General features: G+C 40.4%; 2 protein-coding genes across 2 annotated transcripts in view; both read right to left on the reverse strand.

Annotated features, from left to right (window-relative positions):
• Positions 1-1,757: 1,757 nt before the first annotated feature.
• Positions 1,758-13,860, reverse strand: LOC146487008 (uncharacterized). The gene is made up of 3 exons (XM_085091450.1): positions 13,663-13,860; positions 9,301-10,334; positions 1,758-7,702 (listed from the first exon to the last, which is right to left on the reverse strand). Exons 2-3 carry the CDS (start codon positions 10,319-10,321, stop codon positions 2,298-2,300), a joined length of 6,426 nt encoding a protein of 2,141 aa, XP_084947576.1. The 5' UTR covers positions 10,322-10,334; positions 13,663-13,860; the 3' UTR covers positions 1,758-2,297.
• A 2,183-nt stretch (positions 13,861-16,043) lies between these two features.
• Positions 16,044-19,186, reverse strand: part of LOC146487009 (centromere protein W-like) — a 3,915-nt gene continuing 772 nt past the window's right edge. The window contains exons 3-4 of the mRNA XM_085091455.1: positions 16,947-17,175; positions 16,044-16,370 (exon numbers count right to left, since the gene is read on the reverse strand). Of these exons, the coding sequence (XP_084947581.1) occupies positions 17,149-17,175 (27 nt within the window). The 3' untranslated portion in view covers positions 16,044-16,370; positions 16,947-17,148. The remainder of the gene's footprint in view (positions 16,371-16,946; positions 17,176-19,186) is intronic.

The raw sequence follows: 19,186 nt of genomic DNA on the forward strand, positions 1-19,186 counted from the left end.
TTGGTGTTCTCTGAAATTGAAAGGCATACCCGTGAGGGCAAAACTTTTATTTAGGCTAAACACGCACACGAGAGTTGCGCAAGCTGTCCACCCCATTTTTGTCATTTATGCGGTTTCACATAAAGTCTTCTTCTTTAAAACGCACCGAACATACCTTCGAAGTCTTCGAAGGTTCCCAGTGTGCGCGTTATAGCTTTACGAATTAAGTCAACCCATCTTTTTCGTCTCTTCTGTTCTGGTCTCTCATCTCTATAATGTGGACAGTATGAAGAGATATGTTCTTTGCTGCGTCCTTTACGTTGCCGCATTTAGTACAAACGCACCGGTGTGGCATTTTTTTAAAAAAAAAACTTCTCTTAGCGCTTCTACACTCGAATTGCAGAGAAATACGTGCGAAAACCAAGCGAGAACCTCGAGTTTCCGTGGTGCGAGTTCTCAAAATGACGTCACATACGTCATATGCGTCACTAGACCCATGCTCCAAAGAACACGGCCGTGAACGAAAATGGCGCCTTTTTTAAACAGATTTTCCATATTTCAGCAGGGCACAGAATATCAAGGATTTAACCAAATCAAAAACGTTTTGCACTGAAATATCGCAGAAAATAAGAGGATTTGTTTGAGAGAAAAAAATTTCAGGGGTTAGGTGCACTAATGATTTAAGATTTTTCCAGAAGATTTTTTTCCTTCAGTTTTCCTTCATTCTTAGCTTAAAATTAGCTTTCATAAACATTTGTAACGAGTGAGAAGAATACCTTGGTTAATGTTCATTTATAGATTAGCGTTAATAGGATTTCGAACAACCATGCCCTGGTATATATAATATACTAGCTGCCGTGATAGCCCTATTTCCTTTAAGTTTCTTTATTGTGTTTAATTGACCCTTATTTGTAAATGTTTGTACCTTTACAGAAGTCCCTTAGCATTGTAATGTATACATTATATATTTTACCTAAGTTCTATTTTATGATTGGAGAAATACCATAGTTCACTCTTTTTGGATGCAATCATATTTGAATTAACCTCCTGTTATTATTGTATTTGACGTCGGGTAAATAATCCCGACCGCTGTTCTTTGTACAGGTTCTAATTCACATACATCACTGAGAAGGGAGTGTTGCCCCCCCCCCCCCCCGGGGGGATACTTCCTTATAAGAGGCTAATGGGGATGTGCCGCTGGATGGGGTCGCATTGTCACTACTGGATTGACTAGAATGGGGATGCATTTTTAATAGAGTTACTAGAATGGGTCGCACATTTTCGGATTTTTGGGATAAGAAAATTCTACTAAGTAGGAATTCAAAATGGTCTCGGTTAAAAAGTTCAGAAAGTTGTTGTTTATTAAATGTAACAATCACCTCGCATTACATTTCGTTATTGAAAGTAGATGCATAAATAGAAAGTGACTTAGTTGGGATCGCGAAAATTACATTTTCCCAAAAAGTGACTAAGATGGGGTCTATAACTGGCCACAAAATAGACTATCCTGGGGCAGGGGCTCTGAGAGGCCAGCGGCACATACCCAGCAAAACTGAACCCAAGTACCCCCACCCCCCCCCCCCGGGGTGTTGCCCAGGTCTAAAGGCACCCCGTATTCTATGATAGGACTAACTAGACTGCCATATACATGTATCTGCAAGACCTTTAGAGCCATGCCATAGCATGGCCAAAATGTTAACCGTAAGCTGAAAAATGGCATTTTTTAACTGATAGCCGAGAAATGTTAAGAAACATGTTTGCTGAGTTGGCTGAACTTGTCAATAACTGTGTAATAGCTCGGAGCTCCTCACAAGTTGTTTCTAGAAGTCGTGAGGTCGTCAGAATATGACAAGCAGTGTTCGGAAACTCTCCAAGAGATTGCAATCACTCGAAATTAAGTTCTTTGGAAATATTCTGATGATAGACTGTCCAGCTACGTAAAGACACATGAGAATTAAAAGTTAATCAACATCCGGCTTAATTAATTGATAGCTGAGAAATGACGGTCTTAACCGATAGCTGAGAATACAGCACCCCAATGCAGACCCTCCAGCACTGTTTCGATGAATTTTTGAATATGGCAGCCCCGACCAAAAAGGTGACAACATAGATAGTCGATACTCCAGGGTGTTACTATCTACACCGTTTACAAAGTCTTACATTATTGGTCGAGAGAACAAAAGAAGGAACAACAGTATAATGCTTCTAGCTTTTCAAATGTGTAGGCCTACTTTTCATTTCTTAAGGTTGAGATGCTAGTAGAGTACGAGTTGTTACTCTACGTACCAAAACAGATAAATGCTTAATTCCTTTAAATGCTATTTACGGTTTCCAGTGTGCTCTCTTTTAGTATCCCCCACTAGCTTGGATTCGTCATTTCGTGCGTGTCTGGCTGTATTTATTTCCTTTTCTTTAGCTTTTTTTCTCCTCCACGCTGCAATGAAATCTTCTTTCATCTGTCTAACGAGTGATTTCACAAAGTCTTTGCTAACCTTTTTCATGTTTTTCTCTCTTCCGCCAATCCGTACACTCCAGTCAAACTCCAACCTGTGAATGGAGTTCCACAAACTACGATCATTTCCAAATGCAAGTGCGTCGAGATAATCGAACTTTGATTGTTTACGAAGGACAATTTTAATCAACTGAACTAAGTGCCTTTTTTTGAACGGGCTATACGCTTTGCGAAAATCGATTATCTTTAGAATAAACGGTAGTCTTGAGCGCATGAAGGGTACCTCCGAGAGGGCTTGTCTTTTCCACACCCAGCCATTTTCGGGGTCCATTAAATGCAATTGTAGGTTAAGAAGAAATATGCCTTTGTAAGTAGCAATCATTTCGCAAGTAAGCCTCTGGTGCAGCACAGGAAAAGCGGTCTTCATAGCTCTGACCGATGAAAAACGTGACAGCCACTTTTTATTTCTCGAGAAGAAATCGCTGACCTGGGAAAGTAAGGTGTGTACAAATTTGTGCTGAGACCTCGTCCTGGACAAAGCAAGCTGTCCTTCTTTTCTATTCTCTTGCAAAACCTCAGCAAACTCCGCAGTTTCAGAAAGAATCTGATCGTTTAAATTGACACTGGGATCTTTCATGAACATTATCTTCTTTTCTTCTTCATCTTTTTCTCCTTTCGTTGTTTTCTTGTCATCAGTGCTCCATTCAAACTTTCTCTGCATTCCTTTCATTGTAGTATCGAAATCTAATAATACTTTAGTTAAATCGGCTGAAGCTGTTGATCTAACGTTTTCTAAGAGTTCATTCTGAAATGACTTTAAATGATGAAAAATGGGCTCCATAACTGAATAAACAAGAAAGGAATCACTGTCGTTTCTTTGAGAATAGGAGTCAAACATTTGAAGGCATTGCTGAAAATTATTAGTGCTTTCAAGCAGCTGCAACAAGTCTTCTGCAAGGCTAATATTAATGTTTGTTAGTAATGTAGAGGTATCATATAGGTGCGTGTACAATAGGCGAAGTTCCGCTTCTTTTTGTGGGTACCTCAATTTGCCTCCATAACTTTCTATTAAAAGAACAATCTTTTTCCAAGGATCAAATGGGTTGTCCATTCCATCATGGGCAAAAAGCTTTGCCAAATAAAGTGGCGTCACACCATACTTATCTGGGCAATCGATATCAAATCCGTGAGGCTTAAGATCACTCAGAAGGTGGTAAAGAAAACCATGAAGTCCACGATACGCGGCAAGATGATAGATCGTTAGTTTCATGGAGGTACCATCACACCTAATTTTGAGGTTAGTCTTTCTCAAAACCTCTTTGAATACAAGAATGACTGCTTTTGATGCCCTTGTTGTGTCTACTATCTCTGATGATATCAGATCTGGTTTCAGTCCAGCATCTTTTATAGCTAGAAACAACGGCGAGTGTCCATCACGAGACAACATATTCACGTCAACCCCCCAACTTAGAAATGTTTCAATTGCTTCAATATTACCACCTTGGGCCGCTCTGTGAAGCGGGGTATAACCCTCCGAATCTTGACATTTTGACGCCAATTCTTTCAATTCTTTCAAGTTTTCTGGGTAGTTGAAAATCCCTAAGTACACTTGACCCTCAAATTCTGACCAAGCTGAGGTCCTGTACGACAAAAGATGAAATGGAGAAGACGAAAATGGTTCCCCACATTTGACTGGGCTGAGTACATTAAAGTGCTTAAGGATAAAACCGGTGTAATTTCCTCCATGATGAAGGTAGGCCAGTAAAGGTGTCCTTCCGTGGCTGTCTTCATGGTTCACATCTGCTCCCATCAACAAAGTTAAAAGGGCGAAATGTGGTTGCCTCTCCTCTATAGAACGATAGAGCACACTTTCCAGAACTTTGTTTCCTTGCACCTCCAATTCCCAGGATAAAAGAATATAAACGACCGCAGTTTGGTAATCAAGATGACCGAGAAGATGGTCTATAAGGTCCTTTATAGAAGGATTGGACTCTGGAATTTCACATTCAGTTTGAGTGATGAGGGTGTCATACATCTTCTCGTCCAATTCACTTTCCACGGAAAGAGCGTCGAATGTACCTAATGGGTCACATGACTGCATCGCTTCCTCTAGAGGCGTGAGTCCTGCGTTATTTTCTTTTTGTGAAAGAGCTTTGTTGGCTAAAAGAAATGCAACGATACACTCAAGACCGTTTTTAGCCGCCAAATGAAGGGCAGTTCTTCCCAGGTTATCTTCTTGGTTAGTAGTAGTGACATCTATGTGTTCCATCAGTGCACGTGCAGTTTTACAATGGTGATCAAAACTTAGTAAACGCGTTTCCTTGCCAACGGCCTTATCAAAAAGATAATCGAATCGTACCCGACGTTCATCTTTAGAGATATTCACTTTTAATCGTGTAAATGAATGCACTTGGGTTTCAAATTCGTTACTATCATCATGATTCTCGGAAGGCACTGACCTACTCATACTTTTAGGCGAAGGTATTAAAGCAGTGTAATGAAGGGCAGTCATTCCTTTTTTGTCTTGAGATTTGGTATCTGCGCCTAATCCTATAAGAATCGGAATTTCCGCGAATCGACCACAAATGGCGGCACTGTGTAGAGGAGTAGAACCATTCTCAGCCGCTGTGTTAATGTGCATTGTTGGTGAAGAAGATATCAGCCATTGTATAAAGCCAGTTTTTCCATGACATGCAGCAATATGTAATGAAGTTGCTCCTTGGAAGTCAGTGGTATGAAACGAGGCTCCATAATTGTTCAAAACAGCAGCCACTTCGCTGTGGCCGTATATAGCAGCAAGATGCATTGGAGTTGATCTGTAAGGGCATCTAGCTGAGTCGTACTGATATTCTTCCATCAAGTTTAAGTGATCATATTTTCTGTAGCTGCGCGGACAAGGCGATGTAAGATTTTGATGAAAGCTGCACCTCCGTAACACGTTGGCTCCTGCTCGTAACAAAACCTCTGTGATTGCTTTGTTATTGCTTCTAACTGCGTCATGAAGAGGAGTCCTTCCTGAAAAATCGGTGCACTGAAGCGCATTATCAGATTGCAACAAAAGAATCTGGACCACCCGGATATGGCTCTTAAGAACAGATGCATGTAATGCCGTTTGACAAAATATCAAATGTTTATCATCAATGACACGGAAATCTGAGATGTTTAGTTTATGATGTTTAGGCTGTGCTAAATGCCAAACTGCACTCTTAAACTTTTTATACTCGCCATTCGCCTTAAATTCTGGCTCGATTAAAGCGGCTTGATAACGTGCCTTTCCATCGAGCCAATAAAATGAACCATCACAGCGCATGCATTCATCTCTAACACTGGCGTTTTGCAGAAGAAATTTCACGACATCATCGTGCCCGTTGGCTGCCGCGTGGTAAAGAGCTACTTGGTCAGCTTGTGCTCCATTCTTGTACAACAAAGCCACCACTTCTAAGTGACCGTTCTGTGCAGCCAGCTGAACAGCTGAAAAATTTACGCCGTCCCTTTCCGTGAGCGACACATTTTGTTGTAACAGAAACTTTACAACATCGAAGTGGCCATTCTGGGAAGCGGCATGGAGCAATGTCGAGCTCCAAAATGCTGTTTTCGAAGCAATGATGGGGTCTTGATGAAATTCATATGGCGGTCTGGGAGGGGGATTTGTTCTGTGTGATATATTGGCACCATCTTCCAGGAGAAATTTTAAATTGTCAAGCGCTCCTTGTGCTGCAGCTACAAAAGCCGGAGTGACACCATAATTGTCTTTTAAATCTTTCGGTTTTGAAAAAAATGGTAGCAACAGGCGTATGGCATCAACATTTTTGACAGCTGCAGCAAGGTGAAGTAATGTGCGTTGACTGTCATCAACAGGCGTAGTGATTAAGGTGGTTGGAATTTTTTGAAACTCGTCATAGGAACTACTTAATTGTCCACTAAAAGCTATGTGCTGAGCAAGATGTAAAAAAAACGTTTGGCTGTAACCAATCCAGGTCGAACTACTATTTACATTCTTTAAATAATAGGTAGCCAAAGCTAGATGACCTTTCTGTTTGTCAATAAAGAAAGGACTGCCTAGGTTATTCTCGTCTATGAGCCACTCAAGTAAAGACAAGTGAAACAGGGAGACAGAGTTTCCTTCGCCGTAACGCAAAAAGTGGGAGAGTCTATTTAGCTTGTTAATAAAGTCACTGTATGTATAATCCCGTTTGGGGTCTTGAAGATAGAGAACCTTGTATATTTTTTCTTGCGACAAGGGAACGAAACTAGCCACCAGAACTTCCAATATCTTTCGCGCTGATTTGAAGTTATCTTCTGAGCCAAACGCTCTTTCAAAGTAGCTATAATAGATGCCATCGATGCTTGGAGGAATGGATTTTACAGCAGAAACTGAGGTTTCAGATAACCAGAGATGAAGTAGCTCTTTCACAAACAAAAAGTTTCCTTGGCTTTGATGTAACAAAGACGACGTTAAGCTGGAAATGTCAACGTCGTCGAATTTAAAAAAATTCTTCACTTCTTGAAAAAGTGAAGAGTGCTCGTACAATGTTGCTGTGACGAATAGTTCTATGTCATCCATGTTACTTGAATGTAAAGAAAACAAATCAACTTTAACTGACTTCGAAAAAAGTTTTAACATTTTGGAATCGTTTCTTGAGGTTATGATTAGCTTGAGCCAACTTGGAAGCCGTAGCATTTTGTGCCTGATAAGTTCCGCAATGCTACTTCCAATGTCAACACTTCCACTGTCACTACACGCGCATTCGTCAATAGCATCTACGACAATAAAGTACAATTTTCTTTCCAAATTTTGAACTTTCAGTTGCCCCAAAGGCGCTATAATGGCTTGCTCGAAACAACCATGTGGATCTCTTGAGCAATCCTCGCGCAGCACACGCTGTATAACAGAACTACTGGATATGATTTCCGTGAATTTGGGTATTTGACTTGCGATCATGTCAACTAGGTTTCTCACGAATTTTCCCCCATCCTTAGTGATCTTGTCTAAGTGCTTGCAAAGGTGGTAGCCAAGAAGGCTATTGTGTATGAACAAACTTGACGAACGGGAGCAAATCAGCTGTGCCGCTATAGCCGACTTGCCACTTCCTGGTTCGCCAATGATTATGATCGCAGACAGATCTTTAGTTCTATTATACAAAATGTCCTCAATTCTATCAAACAACCATTTACGACCAATAAAGCCTTCTCTTGCTGAATTCAAATAACTAGTGAAGTTGAAATGTCTCAAATCCAGCTGCAGCATCGACGACGTTTCCACTGGACAGCCTGAGGAATGGAATATACATGCAGACATCAAGCAACAGCACGGACAGACCGTAAACATCATTTCTACATTTAGAGTGTTGTACATGCTTTCTGGATGTTTGAGAGCCATTATTTTTATAATAAACATAAAAACAAAATTTAAGAAAATGCATGAGCAGCGAGCTTGATCTCATCCACCGACGGCAGCAGTTTTGCAAAGCTTACTAAACCACTTTGTCGCATTACATAACTGAATATCTCGGGATCGGACCTTCTGTCACTTTAAAATAATTAAAATCTCAAGCTGTACAGTTGTATTACAGTACAAGATCTGTTATTAATTTTCAGAAGACCCTGGGAATAACGTTGTAATGCAAATAATACCCGGTTTGTCATATATTTTTCGGAAAGGCCTATTGCCTGACTTAAGTTAAGCCTTGCATCCACCCATATTACTTCAGTTGCGAGCCTCAAAGCTTTCTGACAATTCCCAAGCACTGTTCTGCTAACCGACTTCAAAAACCTCAGGAAGTAGGCGATTCACCGGTGCATGTATCCTTTCTTACAAAGCCGCCACCAGCAATATAATCGGTGTTCTGCCGACTGATTTACAAAACAAATGCCAATCAAAGCAAAACAGCACTTTTTCCCTTAGTTTGGCTACTGTAGCCTGGAACACATAATTCCAATAATTGTGCATAAATTTTAGACGAAACGGTTTCTTTGTCGGTAAATAGTCAATCTCGTTCCCAGAGCTTTTCCCTTATAAAATGGGGAGGGCGGGAAAAGGTCCTGGCATCGCCTGGTTACGTGCTCACCATACTGATAATTCTAATTTATGCAACTCGCTGGGAATTCTGACAATCAATAAGTGGATAGGATAACGCGCCAAATACATTGTTGTTCAATTTTTAGAGGGCTAGTGTTACTAGTAAATCGGAGAATTTTTAATCCTTTGATCTTAAAGTGCCCCTGGAACGAAAATTTCATTTTCCATCTTTTTGCATTTTCGTATAGAATATGACCTTCTTACTCATGTTACCAAATTTCAATCCTTTACGGTGATTGGAGGTATTTTTTTTTTAGCTTTTTATTCGAGATTTCACGGCCGCCATTACTTGGCCATGTTCCTAAAGTTAAGGCTCAAATTACAGGAAGTGACGTCATTGGCTCAACAAGAAAAATTCCCCATGGCTAATTTTCATATGGATTCTACTTCATAAACTGTATTCTGCTGTTATTTAGTTCGCAACAGCAGAATACAGTCCGGAACAACGCCAAGTGATGGCGGCTGTGAAATTTCGAATAAAAAGCTAAAAAAAAGATCCTTTCAATCGCCGTAAAGGATTGAAATTTGGTAACATGAGTAAGAAGGTCATATTCTATACGAAAATGCAAAAAGATGGAAAAAGAAAAAGATTCACGCTCGTAGTCCAGTCAGTGATTCGGCTTTGAAGTAGTGCGTAGAAAAGGCGTAGTAAATCGGCATCGACAAGAACAATTTTACAAGGAAAAAGGCATGGGAACGAGGTTGGGTAAATAATAACACAACCAAAGACATATAATTTAACTTTCTAATAAGGAGAGCAAAGCATTAGGGCGTCAAAACAGTAACTCACCGTCGTCGTAAGATGTTGGATCTAGGAGTACAAAGAAAGCAAGGAATGCCAAGACGAACATAAGCTTCTGAAAAAAACGTCTACTGCTCTTCACTTGTTTGATAAACATTTCTTGCATTCCATCCGCCATGTTTTCTTCCATTAAGGATTGTTTTCTCTTTACACCTACAGCTTCTTCAATACTCTCCAGTCGCTTTTCAATCTCTGCTCTTTTATGCGACTCTTTCTTTAAGCTGTTTTCTAAAGAACTCAGCCGCTTCTGTAGACGCATAGTTGACCTTTTCTTTTTCCTTTCTTTCTGCAGCTGTTCGCGACACTCTTTAAGGACTCCCTTATTATCATTGAGAGCTTCAAGTAACAGGCGCCGTTCGATATCCTGTACTGAAAGATCCTTTGGTAAATTGTTTATTTCAGCCAATGCATTTAGTGCATCAGGATCCATAGCTAGGACAGGATCTTGTAATAGATCTCTGATCGATTGAAAGCCGTCATTCCTTTCAGCATCAGTAAGCTGTAGACTTGACGAATGTCCCCATGTGTTTCGGGTTTGGCGAACGGCATGGACTGAATGCTGCGGTATTGTAAAATGATCACACCAGTACAGAAGATTAATCAGTCCTGTGGTATCACTGTTGTTGATATCAACATGAGGTGCTCGAGTTCCTAGGTCGGACATGAAGAGCTTGGCCAACTCGCAATAACCCACATTAGGATCTGTCCACTTAGTACTGTCACTCTGTTGCCACTTTGGTCTTCCTCCTCTGTGCCACTTTTTTAACTCCATCGCCCAAAGGCAGGGATTGGCACCTCTTGTTTCATGGATTGGAACCCGAGTACACGTACATGGTGGAACGCCTGCAAGTTTTACCAGAAGGGCTTGATGGAAGGCTTTCATTTCTCTTTCTACGTAAGGTCTGATACCATCACACATCACTGACAATGCGTGAATAACTGCCAACCAGTTTTGGTATTCTTTGTTCATAGTCTTTTGTTGTTGTTTACTCAGTGAAGGCATACTCATGGTCAATGTTTATCTAAATGGATAGATTTAACAGAGAATAACGTTACAAAATGTTATAATTTAACCTTCAGGAAGCGATCGATACCCAGACGGGGGAGGGGGGTTCAAGCCTCGCCCCTTAACCCCCCACCCCCTCTATAGTTTTTGCAACTTGAGCTATCGTTGGGTTTCAAAGTTTTAAAAGACTGTGTTTACAAGTGAAGTAGAGTCTCCATGTGCACGTGCAAATGCAAATAATTTTTTAAAGTGCTATATTGTTTAAGACATAAGATATGTTTACTCAACCAAAAACTGTTTTATCTGTCATGGAAACTCGTTAAAAAGACAGCTTACAAAACAAAACAGCCGAAATGGATTGGATAACGCAAATAACAGCTGTCCCCGAAGTTGAGAAAACATGAAAAAACTCGAAAAAATATGAAACGTACGTAGTCATACGTTTTTCAAATTACCGTAACGATTCAATTTAGCGCCTTTCTTCCAATTAGTTCCCCCCACCCTTGAGTATCAATTTGTAATATACTATTTACAATGAGCTGAAAAGTAGAATCAAGTCTCACCAACAGCTCAGTCATATTCCACACTCTGCAGTGATATCAACTTTACTGGAAAGAGATATTAAGGCTAACTTTCCGTGTTGTACTGGACACAGAACATAAGGGTTTCAATGTAAAATTTTACAGGTATTTAGTCACACTCCACCCTGGGCCTGTCACCTTGTCGCGGTGGTGGAGCTTGTGTGTCTCAGTGACCCCAAGAGCTATGCCGGTGGGGACTCAGTCCCTGGCGGGTGCAACCGTACCGGATTGGTCGAGGGACAGAGACCTGACAAAGGACAGCCCCTGGCCCTCCAGGTTGGGGGTTGGGCGTTAGGCTAATCACCTAACCTCGTAAAAAGTGAATGATTACAGAAACCTTACACATAAGAGGCAATCTACCGAATCTTGGGGGCCGAGTGGCACACAACATGACGTTCCAGAGTGAAAGCCACATGGAAGCTCTGGAACCGAGGACGCCAATAGTGCACCCAAAAACACAGTTGAGGATAGGAAACTGGAACGTGAGAACCTTGTATGCACAAGGGAGGACAGCGCAAGCGGCGAAAGCATTGACCGACTGGGCACCTGTCGATGAGCGAATAATCCGAGCCAGATTCCATTCTAGGCATGTCAAGTTAACATTGATCCATGTATAACAACCTGACAATGACTGTGTTACAGCCCTAACATGGACCCCAGAGGGAAGGAGAAAGAGAGGCCGGCCAAAAACAACTTGGCGGCGCACGGTAGAAAAAGAGAGGTCCAAAGCAGGGTGGCAGTCCTGGAGTGAGGTGCGCACTGCAGCGCAAGACACGAATCGCTGGAAAGCCCATGTGAAGGCCCTATGCGCCACCTTGGCACGAGGGGACAAGTAAAGTAATTTAGTCACAACTATTTTTCCGTCAACGCGATAGGCGTTAAACCCCCCTCGACCGGCTTGCTCTCTTTGTCGAGACACCGAAGAATCTCTCGAATATCAGACATATTATCACCATACACTCTCCTCTAAGTTCTGTTTAGATCTTACACTTTAGCTCAAGAATTTCAATATTAACTTGGACTCTTTCCGACAATGACAAAGATTATCTTTTCTTCATCAAACATATTCTTCTCTCTGCAAAGCGGTAAGTCTATTACAGTAGGAGTAACACGCAAAACCAACACAAGCGTTTATCCAGAGAATGAAACTGACAACGCATTTTTTAGAGGTTCTTCGGCGTCTAGAACTTCTATAACTGCAAAGTTCGCCACGAACTGTGTAGATTTAGGAGTTCTAGGCGAAGATCCCAAGAAAAAAGTATCAAAGTCGGTGAATGTTTTCGAGCTGTTGATGCCGAAAGCTGCGTTTCAGACACTTCCACCAGAGTTAAAATGGGAGATAAAAATCGTTCTCTGTGGGAGGAAATGCACAACTTCCTTCTATAGCTTGCAAAAGATCTTGTATTTAATATCACAGTACAGCGAATAACGCCCTTTGATGAGTTCTTGGTAAGTTCGCTTTAGTGTATGGAAATACAGTACAATGCAACCCCGCTCTACAGACACCCGCTTAGTACGAACACCCGGATAAAACGGACAGTTTCGTTTGTCCCGACGAAAAGCTTATATATTTTCTCTAAAATTAACCCGCTTAATAAGGACAGCGCTTAATACGGACAACGGACACTTTTTTGTGTCCCGAGCCGAGTGACAAACTCTCATACATCGTCAACCCCACTTTACGGACACTGGTTATCTGCGCACTGTCTATTTCATTGTCACAAACATGTGCTAATTGTAGAAATTGTACCCTGTTCAAATAATGTTCAAATAATAGGTTTCGATTAGCCTGGCTAGATTTCGATGGGTTAATATTATTTCATTCCTAAAAAGAATAGTAGCACAATAGCGTGACTTGATCACTCTGTCTTTAATCCGGTGTTTTACTCTGGTACCGTAGCCCTTACTCATTGTGTTTCACTCATGCAAAATCACGGATAAAGTTTATCCCCCGGGGTGGGGGGAAGTACTCAACAGATGCTTGAGTAGGGAGGTGCGGCCCGGGCGTTCAAACCCTGACCCTGTTTAAGACACAATTTTCTGATTTCCCTACCCCGTTTAAGACAGAATTCAAAATTTTCAGACCCTATCTAAGACATTTAACCCAAAATCATATCCTGTTTAAGACTAGAATGAAATAAGAATACACTAGTTTCTTCCATTAACGGTCCTTTGCAGATTACTTTTACCTCATATGCTTTGTTCTTCAAAGAAACAATAAACAAACATCTAAGCTTGTCCTTTTTAAGCCATTAGGTCATTTAAGACAGAAAGTGATGAAATTAGATACCCCGTTCAAGACAAAACACCCAGAAAACCATACCCTATCGGGCCGCACGTCCCCGTTAAGGTCACATAAGGGAGCACCCCCCGGGGATCCTCAATAGAGTGCAATTTTATACTGCTTCAGATAAGCAAACTTTAGGTACGAGTTCAGGTCTGAACATGGATTGGGAACATCGCATGTATAAAGCGAAAGGAAGGTTGTCACTGGCTAGACGGAGTTATTGAAGACCACTGAACATTTCGGTTGCGTGGTGTGATTACACTTCTCTGTACTCAATCGCAAACTTGTGATTTCCTGTTAATTAACTTCGGTAAATCCCGTTTCTAACAAAAGATGCTATTTCAGTCTTACTGCATATATATTTATATATATTTAGCCGAACGAAATTAACATCAAACTTTTGCGATTTCTCGACTACCATGGTATGTAATAAACACGATTACCAATCATATAAATGATAAATGGAAACTACCTACCGCATACACAAGCCGGAAGTTAATCAGTACTTTGGCTGCGCTGCGCTTAAATATCACCGATTACCTCTTTCAATACAGCTTTTTCCTTCCGTTTTTCCTTCCCGTATATTTCTTATTCGCTTCAATGGAAGTCGTATTCAGTCTTCACGAAATTAGCTTACCAACGTCTACCCAACTCGACAAACCAGACAGCAAGCTGGAATGAGAGAAAAATTGTTGTGCGCCAAGACTGGGTACCAGGCTGATAAGCTGGGTTGGTCACGGCGGGTACCATAGTAACATGTTTCCGGTTGTCGTCTCCTGGGGTCATGTACTTCCTCGGAGACCCAGGGGCTTACAAGGAATGGTGTCATGAAAGTATTTACTCTCCCTTAGAGGGCTAAAAACGTTCTAGTCTGTGTTGCGAATAAATGAACTCTTACTGTCACCGGCTGATTTCATTATACAGTACCTCTTTATTTACAGAGACAGTCACAGCTACAACGAGAGTAATAATTGGTTCGACCACCCACCCCCTTCCCCTTGTGCAATGTTGGATAACGCAAGGAACGCGACATCTTTTACAGCGCGTTTAAGTTTTTTAAACAACATTGAATGGTGGGAAAGGAAGGGAGACGTGATCAAGGCGAAAGTGTAACAACATAATGTCTCTAGTTGTGATAACACCAGGATTGTACAAAAAGGTCCACTAACTAAAGTAACGGCTTGCCCCTCCAGATATAGTGCGGTTGTAGGCTAAATCTAACGCACTTGAACTTCTCACAGTGTTAATTTGTATATAATTGAAGGGAAAAGTACTGCTTCTCTCCCGAGCAAGAGTTATTTTGTTCACTAGACGAAGTTGCTAAGTTAGACTTCTACGAATCTGATATCCAACCCAAATTGGTAAATTCATAACATTTGATACAGCGAACTAGTCAAATTTGAGCTGGAAAATAAGCAAATCTTGGGTTTTTGAAAGACTGACGGACTCTTAATTTGCCGCAGATAAGTGAATTTGTTTGAAATTCAATGCCCTTCACAAGATTATAAAGGTTGAAAGCGCTAACGCTCGAAACGTCGGCACTCAAATCAGTGACACCAAACGGTTCATTTCTGTGGAATACCTGCTCGGGAACCATTGCCCACCTAAGAAATTCGGACTAAATTGTGAAGAAAAACTAGCGTATACTTTAGCGAAAGTTCACCTCAAACTTTCGTAAACCGGAAAAACTAAGCTTTAATCCCTTATGTTTTCGGAGGAGCAAATAGGTCGTTGAAAGTGCGAAAAAAAATTAAGGCTAGCTAGCATTTTCGGAAAGCCAAAAGCAGCTCGTATAAAATTCGAGTAATCAATAATATTCCCAAAAATTTTCAGCGAAAGAGTCCGAATACGCTCGCCTTGAGGACACCTCGCTATGACGGCCACCCCGATATAAATACGGGCAGCAACTAAATCCCACCTAAGAAGTTCAAAGTACTTTTAGAATGTTTTGCTGTGATAAAAGACCTTTGGACAGAAACGAGAGGTTCTAAGTTTTATTTTTCTTGTGAATTTAATAAAAAATGCGGGAATAACTAAAACCAGCGCATAAAAACATGATTCTTTATTTACTTGAAAACGCTCTCACAGATTTTTTTCTCATTTCGTCCACAAGTTGCCTAGGTTGAGTAGTTTTTCCTGAAAGTGTCTAACTGGATTTCGAGATAATCGACGTTATTTAAAATGAAGTGCTTTGTGTCACCGTTGCTGTGCCAACAGCTGTTGCTTAGAAACCAACAAAAACATATAATTTGGTCATAGGTTGAAAAGTAGAGTAGTATGACGGAAATCGAAGCAAGCCTTCCATGCTAGAAAAACTGTTACGAGGCTCCTTAACTGAAATAAATCCCCGTTATTTATGGACTTTCGCTGTTCGAATTGCGGTCCCGAGGGTGTCCGAAAAAGGGGGTTGTAGATCGAACTGTGTTAGCTTACACAGGCCGGTGTAGGAATGTAGGAAACAACATTTTAAATGGTCTCGCTGGGTGCCCCTGTCGAATCTCTTTACAGTGGCTAAATTACCTTATCAGGCGTGATAAAACCAAACATTCGTTTTAAAGCCACTGTAGGTCAGTTATACCCTGAGCCTCAGTTTTCTATCACCACTCCATCCATTACATAACCCTTGACATACACTTGATTTCATCTTCACTAAACTTTTTCCAGGATCGAGTATGGATATCACATTTTGTTATCAGAAAAAGTGCAGAGAAGGTGAAGATCAAGTCTAGGATTAGTGGAGTAGTTTGCAGTGTATCCCAGCATCTTTGCCATCTTCCACCATTTAAATATCACAAATATCCTGGGGATGAGATTGCAGCTGAATACACCTGAATGAAGCCTTGATGTTACAGCTAGGTGATCTTGATGGTTGTTGGTTTATTTTACCCAGAAAGCTACAAGATTGTTATAGGCGTGAGCCTCATTGCAACATGTGGCTAAATACTAAATGAAAGCCCTTCAATTATGCTGCTTTTTTGCTACAAAGACACGACAAAAAAAATTAAGATAAAAGACCAAAACATTGTTTTGGATATTCTTGACCACACTGTTCAATTCAGTCAGGAAGGTAGAGTGTCAAAAATGTTCTTGGCTGATAAATAATACATGCAATTGTTTGCTCTTTTCTTGCTAGAGAAAATTGTGAAAAAAGAAGAAAATTGTTTGCAGTGAAGGAAGTTACCTACTAGAAATACGTGATTCGCAAAACCTCGCGAAGCTTGGGCTGGGTGGAAAGCCCTATTTACTCGTATTGTAGCATCAAATGAGGAGATTAAAAGGTTTCTGAACATAGCAACTATTTTTATGAGCATGGTCTTTTCGAGGTTCCACAGGCTAGTTTGCGGTTGAAAATCTATTTCTGACGCGACGAAATGAACAACGTGTCGTGTTCGATGAATTTATTTCCCACGGAAAATTTTTTTACTGCGGCCACAAAAGGTGTTATTTCTTCAATGTAATCTTTCACAAAAAAAAATTTCTGGAAGAAAGGGAAAAGATTCTGGAGAGATAGTTCTGTATCCAGTGAATATTGATGAACATTGCAGTTGAAATTTGAGCTTTCCCGATGTATGCAAATTTTGCTCTAGACGACGCCAGACAGTCTGACGTTATTCATACTTTGTTTTTCACTGTAGCTAGGCAACAGTGCGGACACCTTCAACGAAATATATAAATATATTTTTCGCTTGAATTTGCGCGGCTTAGCTCCGTTCGGGCCGGCTCGGCCCGACAAATTTATTAACCTCGCTTCGCGAGGAACAAGTTCTGTATCTTAAGTAAAAAAAGAAAACAACTCTGAGTTTACGATTGAGTCCTCTGGTTTGCTAATTTCAAAGAATTTACAGAGTATTTACAGTTTTGTGAATTTGCTGCTGCACTGTACTTAATAACATTAGAATGTTTCTCTATGGAAAGGAAACACTATTCTCTCTCATGACTTTTGTTACAAATCTTCCATCTTTTCATCCCTTGCAACTTTTCAAAACACTCTGTAAAAAAAAATAGATTTAATAAGATCATACATGGTACACCACTGTGTAGCCAGCGAACGCAGACATATTTCTGGCTTCTCTCCGCCGAACATTTTTTGGCAGAGAGCAACCAGAAATATGTCTGTGTTCGCAGGTAATGACTGTGAAACTGACAAAAAAGGTTTCCTGGTCCCAGCTGCATTTGACATGTCTGTCTATAACTAAACTTTATCCCAAGTAAGTCTAACTTAGACATTCACCATGGTGTATTGCAAATATAAAAATGAACTGGTTCTAAAGCACATTTCTCATGCTGTGACAGTCAATTTATTTTGGCAGCATATATGCAAAAACAATTGACCACAAGATCAAAACCAAATTGACCATAGTGAAAGACAGAGGCCAAGGGACTAGACAAAGGCAGTGACAGATGAAGTTCTAAAACAAGTTATTAATCCACCATTTTAAGGTGGCTCACAAGGGTTCAATACTTCCCAGCACTTATAATAATTTAATGGATCATTACTTCCACTTTTTACCGGCTGATACTACAATAATGGTGTCAAAAAATGCCTAATCATTTGTAAACAAGTCAGGGTTATTTTCTCACTTAATAGGTTATCATAGCAACAATATAACCCATTAAAATAACCCTAATTGTAATTAAAAAGTAAGCTTAATGATCCTCATTCTTTACTTTTGAATTGTGATAGGTAAAATTTTTTGCAAATTTAAAAAATATAGAGCCACCACAAATGTTCAGAAATTTAATTAAGGTGGCTCTGAACCCCTTGGTACAATTTTTGATCAACTTTGGAAAAAGTTGAATCTTAAATTAAAATATTGATCAAAGCTCCACAATAAAAAATGGAGGTCACCCGGCTTGTTTTTGAGTTATAACCACTTAAGCTTCCTACAGTGGAACCTCAATTTAATGAACCCCTATATAATGAAATCCTTGGTATAACGGACAATATTCTTCCGCCCAGCCTTTTAAAATTGATGGAACAGAACCTCAATATAATGAACCAATTTCCCTAGTCCCTTAGTACTTCCTTAAATCAAGGTTCCACTGTATAGATCTGATTAAAACTCCAGGGAAGAAACAATAAAAAGAGTTTTAAAAAGGAGGATCTGGTATGCATGCAGTAATAATGGGCTAAGCTGCAGAATGGATTTAATTTTTAAACATTTTTTCAGACAAAAACGAGGAGCAATACACACAACCCAGCACCATCCTCAACCTATGGGTGAGAGGAGGGGGCAATTACTTGAGGTGTTAGTGGTGTGGCGACCCTAAAAGCTAGAACGGTGAAACAGTGGAATGGCAGAAAATCACCCCAGATCCTAAAACATGGAACGGCGGAAAATTACCCGAAACAAACTATAACTTTAACCTGTTCCGTGGTATAGGATTTGTGGTGATTTTCCGCCATTCTGCCGTTCCGAATTTTAGGGTCGCCCGCAGTAGTGTGCTGGTACAAGGTTCATGAGACAAACTCCTGCGCACTGCCATGATTTGATTGCTGATGATGGGTGCCATATGCTCAGTGGAAGAAATGTAAGATATCGTTATGTTTTAAGCCTGGTGATTAAATGATAAAGATGTTATAAATATACAAGTCATCTTTCTCCTCATTTAATCACCAGGGCTCAGTTGCTCGAAGCATGGTTAGCGCTAACCATTGGTTAAGAGGTATTAAAACCTATTCTCGGTTTTCACTGTCACGCCATTGAAAAAAAAAAATCAAAACCATTCCATGAATGAAGTCAAGTAATTGACATGGTATAGAGGATAAATAAATAAGGCATCTGTCCAAGTGCCAGGTCTGTGCGGCATTCCGTACTCGAGTTATTTGACAAAATGTTCCACATAAATTTATAGAGCTTAGTACGGAGACGCCATGTTTGTGTCCCTCTGAGGGGCACAAACATGGCGGCCGGAAATACGAAAAAACATCTGGAGTTCACTTTTGCCAGAAAAGAGGTTTGTTTGCCCTTGTAAATTTTCGAATGTTTAGATTAATAT

Source organism: Pavona decussata, unplaced genomic scaffold (assembly GCF_977016875.1).
Source record: "Pavona decussata unplaced genomic scaffold, jaPavDecu1.1 SCAFFOLD_19, whole genome shotgun sequence".
NCBI classification, from domain to species: domain Eukaryota; kingdom Metazoa; phylum Cnidaria; class Anthozoa; order Scleractinia; family Agariciidae; genus Pavona; species Pavona decussata.